The 10,082-nt window shown below is 40.6% G+C and overlaps 1 protein-coding gene across 1 annotated transcript; it reads left to right on the top strand.

Annotated features, from left to right (window-relative positions):
* Positions 1–2,149: 2,149 nt before the first annotated feature.
* Positions 2,150–3,091, top strand: LOC311606816 (olfactory receptor 8K3-like; the record flags this gene model as incomplete). The annotated part of the gene is made up of 1 exon (XM_084798226.1): positions 2,150–3,091. One exon carries the CDS (start codon positions 2,150–2,152, stop codon positions 3,089–3,091), a length of 942 nt encoding a protein of 313 aa, XP_084654352.1.
* Between the last annotated feature and the right edge of the window lie 6,991 nt (positions 3,092–10,082).

The raw sequence follows: 10,082 nt of genomic DNA, 5'->3' as shown, positions 1-10,082 counted from the left end.
GTAATGAAAATCCCCATAGTAGTAAATCAATATTCCAGTAAACTGATATAAATACAACTTAAAATATTATTATATTTGTAAATGTTATATGAAAAGTATTGAAAATAAAAAACATTGATTCTTGACCTTATGTGTGTCATGAAGGAGTATCTGAGGAAAAAAAAAGAACAGATTGGTAAAAACAGAAGGTTGATGTGTTATTATTAAATAACCTTGTTTTTTATATTATGATCACTTCATATTTTTAAATTTTTAAGCAATATATTTTGATCTTATTTTTCATTCTTCAATACCTCCTACATAATCCCCACATCACTATCCACACTGGTTTATTCTCTCCCTGCTCCACTATCTTTCTCTGAAAAAATAATGAAGCAAACATAAATATTAAAGCTGAAAAAATACCTTAAAGAATATAAAAATAACAATCCATAATAAAAGAAAGCACACAAAAAGAAAATGGGTTCGTTTTGTGTGGACCAACTGCTACGGAGCATGAGGCCAGCCCTGGAATGTGGATCATAGACCAGTGTTACTCCATTAGAAAATACCAATTTTTCCCTTTATCAGAACATAGCATTTACTAATTGTCATTTGTAGGTGTAGAAGTTTGTGATGCTTTCTCTGGACTGACAAACCCTTTTGCATAAAAAGATACATATTTATTTGTATGGAATAAACCTATTCTCTTTCGGTTTTTGTGACTAACTTCAAAGTCATATTTCCAGACTCTAGTGAGTGAACAACAGGATTCATGTTCCTGAACAGCGTGGCCTGCACAGCAAGATGCTGCTTCTAGAAAGTAGAAGTAGAAGAGTAGGTAGGGTTGCTCAGAGATGGAGTTCTCGGCACATATGTGCCAGTGCCTAGATTTGAACCTTGTTGTATGTAAAACAGAAGTGTTAATAATGCCTGAGGATGACTTCATGACACCATTTCAATATTGAGATATCTAATTGTTATTCCAAATAATGCTACAAAGACATGTAAAACTGAAATAAAGGAGTTACGGATTTAGCTCAGTGGTAGAGCACTTGCCTAGCAAGCACAAGGCCCTGGGTTTGGTCCTCAGCTTTGAAAAAGAAAAGAATTTGAAATATAGTATTATGAAAAATTAAATGTACAAAGCAATGCTTATTTTCACTAAGTACATGTACCAGTGTTACGCCTGTGTATATTTTTCCAGTGCTTTGTTTCTTCACATGAAAACAATGTGATTTTTATTCACCTGTTCAGTGTTCATCAAAAGAGTTAACACCTTTGACTATGTTACTTTATAAGACTATATTATAAAGAATGATTTGTATGTTTTATAAGTATAAATATTTATTTAATTTATAAAATACAGACCTAGCATGTATGCTAGAAACTGACTCATACACTTATACTCTATAATAGCAATGTGTGGTTTTACTGCTAAGCCATCTGTCCAGGCACATGTTTGCATTTTTAACTTCTCATGAAAAATATGATAGAACTGGCATATGTATTATTTATTTTACTGAATTAATTATTGTTACAAATTGAAATTATTTGAAGACTATAAAGAACAGCAGTATAATAGTAATCCACTAGGCATTTATCTAACCATTACATTTTTAACAGTATTTAATCACAAGTTTACTTTATCTTTACCTACATCTTCATATATGCATTTATCCTCTTGTATCTTCTGTATCTGTATGCATGTTTGCATATGTATATCTATAACATGTTTCTATTACCTGTCTATCAATCATCTCTTAAGTATATAACATTAGAAGTATTTAACCTTTATACATGAGTTAATGATACAGTTTGTTTGGAGCTAGAAATTAAATATCTGTGGTGTTTACCAGACCAACTGGCTGCAAATCCTCAAAGCACAGTAGCAATTCATGTTTATATTGGAATTATCTATCTTTCAAAGTTGTATAGTACTTTTCATCATAATCATCATGAATGGAAACACAAATTAGAATCTCCTTGTTAAATCTCTTTATTAGCATACTCCTTTGAATAAATATGTTTGTTTTTAAATATTAAGTTGGAAATGTTAGATGTTTCTTACTTGTAATAATTTAGCCCAATAAATATCATTCAGGTGATAAATTATGAAACACATTTAAGGTTTTATTGCTCCCATTGACAACAGGTTTTCTTATAAAGAATGGAGGAACGGAACCTCTCAGTGGTGACTGAATTCATCCTGATGGGCATCACTGAGAATCCCGCACTGCAGGTCCCATTGTTTGTGCTGTTCCTTATCATCTATCTGACCTCAGTGGTTGGCAACCTGGGAATCATCTTTCTCACCAATGCAGACTCCAAACTACAGACACCAATGTATTTCTTTCTTAGGCATTTGGCTTTCACTGATTTTGTTTACTCAACAACCGTGGGACCAAAAATGTTGGTAAACTTTGTTGTAGATCAAAATGCAATTTCCTATTATCTCTGTGCCACACAGCTAGCGTTCTTTCTTTTGTTCATTGGCAGCGAGCTTTTTATTTTATCTGCCATGTCTTACGACCGCTATGTAGCCATATGCAAGCCTCTACTCTACACTGTTATCATGTCACATAAAGTATGTTGGGTCCTAGTCACAATTACCTATCTTTACTGTACATTTATGTCCCTTGTAGTAACCATAAATATTTTCTCTTTATCTTTCTGTGGTTACAATGTCATCAATCATTTCTTTTGTGACTGTATCCCCTTAATATCACTGCTTTGCTCGAATACGCAGGACGTTGAACTTATAGTTATGATCTTTGCAGCTTTTGATTTAATTTCCTCCCTTATGGTTGTGCTTATGTCGTACCTGCTCATTCTCATAGCTGTTCTCAGGATGAACTCTGCTGAGGGCAGACGAAAAGCTTTCTCCACCTGTGGGTCCCACCTGACAGTGGTTACGGTGTTTTATGGGACATTGATATTCATGTATGTACAACCTGAATCTAGTCATTCCATTGATACTGATAAAATATCATCCATATTTTATACTTTAATCATCCCCTTGTTGAATCCCTTGATCTATAGCCTGAGGAACAGAGATGTAAAAGATGCTCTACAGAGAACATGGCAGAAAATATTAAACACGTCCTCTTAACATTTAGAAATGGTACATAACCCTCAAATGAGTTTTGAATATGCGTCTATTTTGTTTTCCTCTAGAATATACAAGCAGCACCAATGTCGTCAACATGTATTTAGCTACTTGAAAGCTGGTGTTAATAAAATTTTCATTTACCATACTTACATTAGGGGAGATTAATTTCCTTCAGGGGACACTGCATTCTATAAATAATTGCCAAGCCTACTATAAAATATAAACAGATTTAGTGTCTAAAGAGATATATCATTCATAAGAGCAGGAAAGTATAGTAGGTTCAAAGGTGGACTTTGAACATTCTTGTGGAATTTTATGTTAAAACAAATATTCTAACATTTGTATATATTTGCATTGCTTTTGTTTTATTAAATTATAGTGTTTTTGATTTAGAGTTTAGATACTGGACAGTTTCATAATACATCTATACAATGAATGTTAATTGTTATCAATTCAGTTATTGATTCCCTCTTCATCCTCCCTCTCCATCTGAAACACTTTTTTTTTCATATATTCCCTTCCACTTTCTTCTTTGGTGTGTGGCCCACTGAGTTCCTAGCACAATGTTGGGGGCAGGTTGTCTTAAAAAACAGAGTGATCTATGAATAGCTTCAACACTGAAGAAAATGACAGTCCATTGCTTTTCTGCAGGAAATGAGAGTCTCTGGTACTCTTTCAAGATGCAACTGGGATGTTGGTGAGCCCAGTTTAGTGCAGTTTAGTACAGACAACCACAGCTGCAGTGAGTTCATGAGTTCCATGTCTGTGTTATATCCACGATTTCACTCTATTTCTCTCTTATCTCAGTCCTGAAATTCTTTCTGCTCCATTTTCTGTGGTGTCCCCTATGCTTCACAGAGGAAGATAAATCTGTTAATTTATGTCTAAGCCCTGAACCTCTCCTTAATCTCAGCTCTTTGCCTAGTATAAGTTTCTGCATTAAGTGAATCGAACTACAACAAGAAACATTATTTAATATTGGAAAAAGGGGAGATGTATCTCAATCTCTGCTTCATCTTTGGAATACAAACACAAGAAACAAATATCTTTTTAAGAGTTATTTCCTCTAACAAATATTGGAATTAAATATCAAAAATTCTACTAAAACTTGTTAACTGGTGCTAAGAATGAAGAACATTCTTTTCATTTCATAAAATTGAATAATTCAAAATGGGACAGACATTTTGTTTCCTTACTCAATAATTTAGATATTAACCATACACACATATTTATTTACAAAATTATTGAATAGCGTTCATAAGAGAACCTGGTACAAAATAATAAGCATAATATAAAAATACATGTGAACACGAAATGAGAGCTGGACGGGTGGTTGAGCTGATAAAGCATTGGGTTCTTTTGTAAAGGTTCTAGGTTTGGTTCACATCACCCATATTTTAGCCAAAACTGTTGATAATTCCAGCTACAGAAGTTTTGAAGGCCTTCATGAACATTAGAAAAACACATGTAGGCAAAAATATATGCAGACAAACACTGACACGTAAAACAAAAATACACATACTTTAAAATATTTTTAAAAGGTAGAAAAGAATGCCATGAATTTAAAATTCTATCACTAAAAATTATTTCCATCCTATTGAACTCCATCATAGACTTAATAACATCACTTCAAATATAATTTTATTATATATATTTTGACCATTTATATAAAAATAATATATTTTCAAAGAATTCATCTGAAGTTCTTATTAGCATATATAAAACTAATATGTTTTTTCACATATTTGAGGGAAGAAAAGGAACAGTAAATGCTCTCATCAGAGTCTGTCCAGGTGAGGGTCCTGAACCTCTTTATCAAAACCGTGCACCCAACCAAGCCAATTTTGGTCCAACATCCTGTGATTCCACCACAAATCTATGACCCATAAGTTGTCCTGTCAAGAAGAAGGAGGAGGAGGAGGAGGACGTGGAGGAGGAAGAAAAGGAAGGAAGGAAGGAAGGAAGGAAGCATAGATGGATGGATGGATGGATGGATGGATGGAAGGAAAGGAAAAGGGAAAGAAAAAAAGAAGAAAGTCGATGCAATGATACCTAATGATATTCTGCTACACTCATCAATCAGTGGCCAGACCAATTATCATCAGAGATGATTCCTGAGCAATCAAACATTAGGCAGATCTCAGGAACCCCACAGAAGAGTATGAGGGAAGATTGTAGGAGCCAGAGATGTCGAAGACACCAAGAGAACCGAGCCCATGTAATCAATTTAGCATGGCCCATAGAGCCTCAAAGAAGATGCAACCAGGAAGCCTGCATGGGTCTATGCTAGGGCTTCTGTGTACATGCTATAGCTGTTTAATTTGGGATTTTCTTGGACTCCTAACAGTGAAAATGGGGGTGGCTCTGATTCTTTTGTCTGTTCATAGGAGTCTTTTCCTCCAAATGGGTTGCTTTGCACAGCCTTGTTTTGAGGGTTTATATTTCATATTGTTAGGTCATGTTTGGTTGATATACCTGAAAGCCAGCAAGGAAAACCAGAGAGAGGTTGTGCTGGGGTAGAGGAGAGTCGGAAGGGGACTGAGAGATGAGGGAGGTGGAGAAGGGACTGAGAGATGAGGGAGGTGGAGAAGGGACTGAGAGATGAGGGAGGTGGAGAAGGGACTAAGAGATGAGGGAGGTGGAGAAGGGGACTGAGAGATGAGGGAGGTGGAGAAGGGGACTGAGAGATGAGGGAGGTGGAGAAGGGGACTGAGAGATGAGGGAGGTGGAGAAGGGACTGAGAGATGAGGGAGGTGGAGAGGGGACTGAGAGATGAGGGAGGTGGAGAAGGGACTAAGAGATGAGGGAGGTGGAGAAGGGGACTGAGAGATGAGGGAGGTGGAGAAGGGACTAAGAGATGAGGGAGGTGGAGAAGGGGACTGAGAGATGAGGGAGGTGGAGAAGGGACTGAGAGATGAGGGAGGTGGAGAAGGGGACTGAGAGATGAGGGAGGTGGAGAAGGGACTAAGAGATGAGGGAGGTGGAGAAGGGACTAAGAGATGAGGGAGGTGGAGAGGGGACTGAGAGATGAGGGAGGTGGAGAAGGGACTAAGAGATGAGGGAGGTGGAGAAGGGGACTGAGAGATGAGGGAGGTGGAGAAGGGGACTGAGAGATGAGGGAGGTGGAGAAGGGACTGAGAGATGAGGGAGGTGGAGAAGGGGACTGAGAGATGAGGGAGGTGGAGAGGGGACTAAGAGATGAGGGAGGTGGAGAAGGGGACTGAGAGATGAGGGAGGTGGAGAGGGGACTGAGAGATGAGGGAGGTGGAGAAGGGACTAAGAGATGAGGGAGGTGGAGAAGGGGACTGAGAGATGAGGGAGGTGGAGAAGGGACTGAGAGATGAGGGAGGTGGAGAAGGGACTAAGAGATGAGGGAGGTGGAGAAGGGGACTGAGAGATGAGGGAGGTGGAGAGGGGACTAAGAGATGAGGGAGGTGGAGAGGGGACTGAGAGATGAGGGAGGTGGAGAAGGGACTAAGAGATGAGGGAGGTGGAGAAGGGGACTGAGAGATGAGGGAGGTGGAGAAGGGACTGAGAGATGAGGGAGGTGGAGAAGGGACTAAGAGATGAGGGAGGTGGAGAAGGGGACTGAGAGATGAGGGAGGTGGAGAGGGGACTGAGAGATGAGGGAGGTGGAGAAGGGACTGAGAGATGAGGGAGGTGGAGAAGGGACTAAGAGATGAGGGAGGTGGAGAAGGGGACTGAGAGATGAGGGAGGTGGAGAGGGGACTAAGAGATGAGGGAGGTGGAGAGGGGACTGAGAGATGAGGGAGGTGGAGAAGGGACTAAGAGATGAGGGAGGTGGAGAGGGGACTGAGAGATGAGGGAGGTGGAGAAGGGGACTGAGAGATGAGGGAGGTGGAGAAGGGGACTGAGAGATGAGGGAGGTGGAGAAGGGACTAAGAGATGAGGGAGGTGGAGAAGGGACTAAGAGATGAGGGAGGTGGAGAAGGGACTGAGAGATGAGGGAGGTGGAGAAGGGACTAAGAGATGAGGGAGGTGGAGAAGGGACTAAGAGATGAGGGAGGTGGAGAAGGGACTGAGAGATGAGGGAGGTGGAGAAGGGACTGAGAGATGAGGGAGGTGGAGAAGGGACTGAGAGATGAGGGAGGTGGAGAAGGGACTAAGAGATGAGGGAGGTGGAGAAGGGACTAAGAGATGAGGGAGGTGGAGAAGGGACTGAGAGATGAGGGAGGTGGAGAAGGGACTGAGAGATGAGGGAGGTGGAGAAGGGACTAAGAGATGAGGGAGGTGGAGAAGGGACTGAGAGATGAGGGAGGTGGAGAAGGGACTGAGAGATGAGGGAGGTGGAGAAGGGACTGAGAGATGAGGGAGGTGGAGAGGGGACTGAGAGATGAGGGAGGTGGAAAAGGGACTGAGAGATGAGGGAGGTGGAGAGGGGACTGAGAGATGAGGGAGGTGGAGAAGGGACTGAGAGATGAGGGAGGTGGAGAAGGGACTAAGAGATGAGGGAGGTGGAGAAGGGACTGAGAGATGAGGGAGGTGGAGAAGGGGACTGAGAGATGAGGGAGGTGGAGAGGGGACTGAGAGATGAGGGAGGTGGAGAAGGGACTAAGAGATGAGGGAGGTGGAGAAGGGACTAAGAGATGAGGGAGGTGGAGAAGGGGACTGAGAGATGAGGGAGGTGGAGAGGGGACTGAGAGATGAGGGAGGTGGAGAAGGGACTGAGAGATGAGGGAGGTGGAGAAGGGACTGAGAGATGAGGGAGGTGGAGAAGGGGACTGAGAGATGAGGGAGGTGGAGAGGGGACTGAGAGATGAGGGAGGTGGAGAAGGGACTAAGAGATGAGGGAGGTGGAGAAGGGACTAAGAGATGAGGGAGGTGGAGAAGGGGACTGAGAGATGAGGGAGGTGGAGAGGGGACTGAGAGATGAGGGAGGTGGAGAAGGGACTGAGAGATGAGGGAGGTGGAGAGGGGACTGAGAGATGAGGGAGGTGGAGAAGGGACTAAGAGATGAGGGAGGTGGAGAAGGGGACTGAGAGATGAGGGAGGTGGAGAAGGGACTAAGAGATGAGGGAGGTGGAGAAGGGGACTGAGAGATGAGGGAGGTGGAGAGGGGACTGAGAGATGAGGGAGGTGGAGAGGGGACTGAGAGATGAGGGAGGTGGAGATTTAAATATATTATATGAGAAAACTGTGGACGGATGGCAGGCTTTGTCTCAGGTGAAAGCAATCTTGACAGGCTTTGCCTCTTGGAAACACCATGGATACCCCACTGAGATGGACATTGTGATAGACTGGGAGGAGCCATCCTTGGTCTTGAATTCAGGAAGCAGACCAAGGACCCCAGCCTGACTATTGTGTTTCTAATCGGACATCTATGGGAAGGAGGAGGAAAGAGCAGGGATTACACCCTAGAGAGAGACTCAGGCTGAGGCAGAGAAGGCGGCAAGTGGGGACCAGCAGGGTGTAGATAGCTTCTACCAGGGAGAGGATCAGCGCGCAGGCATGGAGACACCTAGGGATCAGTACCATGGAACAGATACCCGAAGGTTTATTCTTCTTTCCCTTTAACCTTTTTTTCCCTCCTGTATAGAATAGTTGGCTTGTAAAATAAAGTCTAATTGTTAAGAAAAGGAGCCAACAGAAAAGAATAAAGAAAAAGAGGAAAAAAGAGAGCAAGATATAGAGTTGGAATATATAGGAAAGTGAGAGAGATCCAGGAGTAGATGAGGAAGGTGAAATATATTTTATGAAAGAATTTTTATTTTCAATTATAAAATAATCTGTAATCTTACTTTAGCCTATTTTTATTTTATTTTCTTATATCTTTCTCCCTTCTCTAACGTAATCTTTCCAACACCCCAATATCAGGTAAGAGACAAAGAAAATTAGTGAGGAGAAATGGCTATATTTTCTGAGCTACTTCCTGCTGTTTTGGGCCTTCAGGATGCTTAGGACAAATCCAATCCTCCTTTCAGGATATCTCTAACTTCTCAACAAACAGCATCATCAGTAACCAGAGGAGACCATCTGAAGCCTTCTTTCTCAAAGACCCCAGCCTCTCTCTTTGTCTGGCTTTTGTTCCCACTGGCAAAGGCCACAGTCTCCATGAGGCAGTTACCAGCTGACAAAGATCACATTCTTTGATAAGGCACTTATTGACTGTGGGCAAATTGGAGCAACTCCCATTTCCAACACCTGAGATTAAAACAAAAACATGTTTATATATCGTAAAGCAAACTTCCACAACAGAACTCAAAAAATTAAGCGAAAAAAAAAAAAGACCCACTCAAGAAAAAAAGGATATATATATGAGAGTCTATGGGAATGACTGGAAGTTATGAACATTAGGGAAATTTGATATTTACTATGACTCTGCCTATCTATCTATCCATCTATCTACCTATCTATTTATCTATCATCTATCTAGCTACTTATTTATCTACCTACCTACCTAATTTTCAATCCAATAATTCCTCTTATGTGAATGTTTTAAAGTATTGATAATAGGGTACTATTAATACTCACATGTTCACTTCAACATGTGTTATAGCTAAAGACATTAAAATCTATTTAAATATTAATCAAGGATTAATAATAGAATGTAATTGTATGTTGCAAATTATAAGTGTTTCTTAAATTTAAACTCATGTTATAGCAATTCCTGGTGGCATAGCTTCTATTCAGATGTTGGATCTCATTTTATAAACCTTTGGTTTACTAGAATCTATTAACTACACAAAATGAAAGGATATATCATTTTATTACATGTGCAAAATTATTCCCTCCTATCTTCCTCCTTACCCTATAATACCATTCCTCTTCCAAGTTAGTACCTTTTATACTGTCCTGTCATGCTTTCTTTATTCAGTCATCTATTAATTTTTATTTATATAGGATCTTATCATCTTCCTTAGTTAGGACTACTTAAGAGACATGGTAAGAAAGTATATTTACATGAAAATGGGTATCTTGATAGTGGCTACATCATTGAAGAAAACATCTTTCCTTTCCCAGCAACCATTAG

The sequence above is a fragment of the Acomys minous genome (genome assembly GCF_964271855.1).
Source record: "Acomys minous genome assembly, chromosome: 10".
Lineage (NCBI taxonomy): Eukaryota > Metazoa > Chordata > Mammalia > Rodentia > Muridae > Acomys > Acomys minous.
Note: the sequence above shows the minus strand (reverse complement) of the source record. Positions and strands in the feature narration are given on the sequence as shown.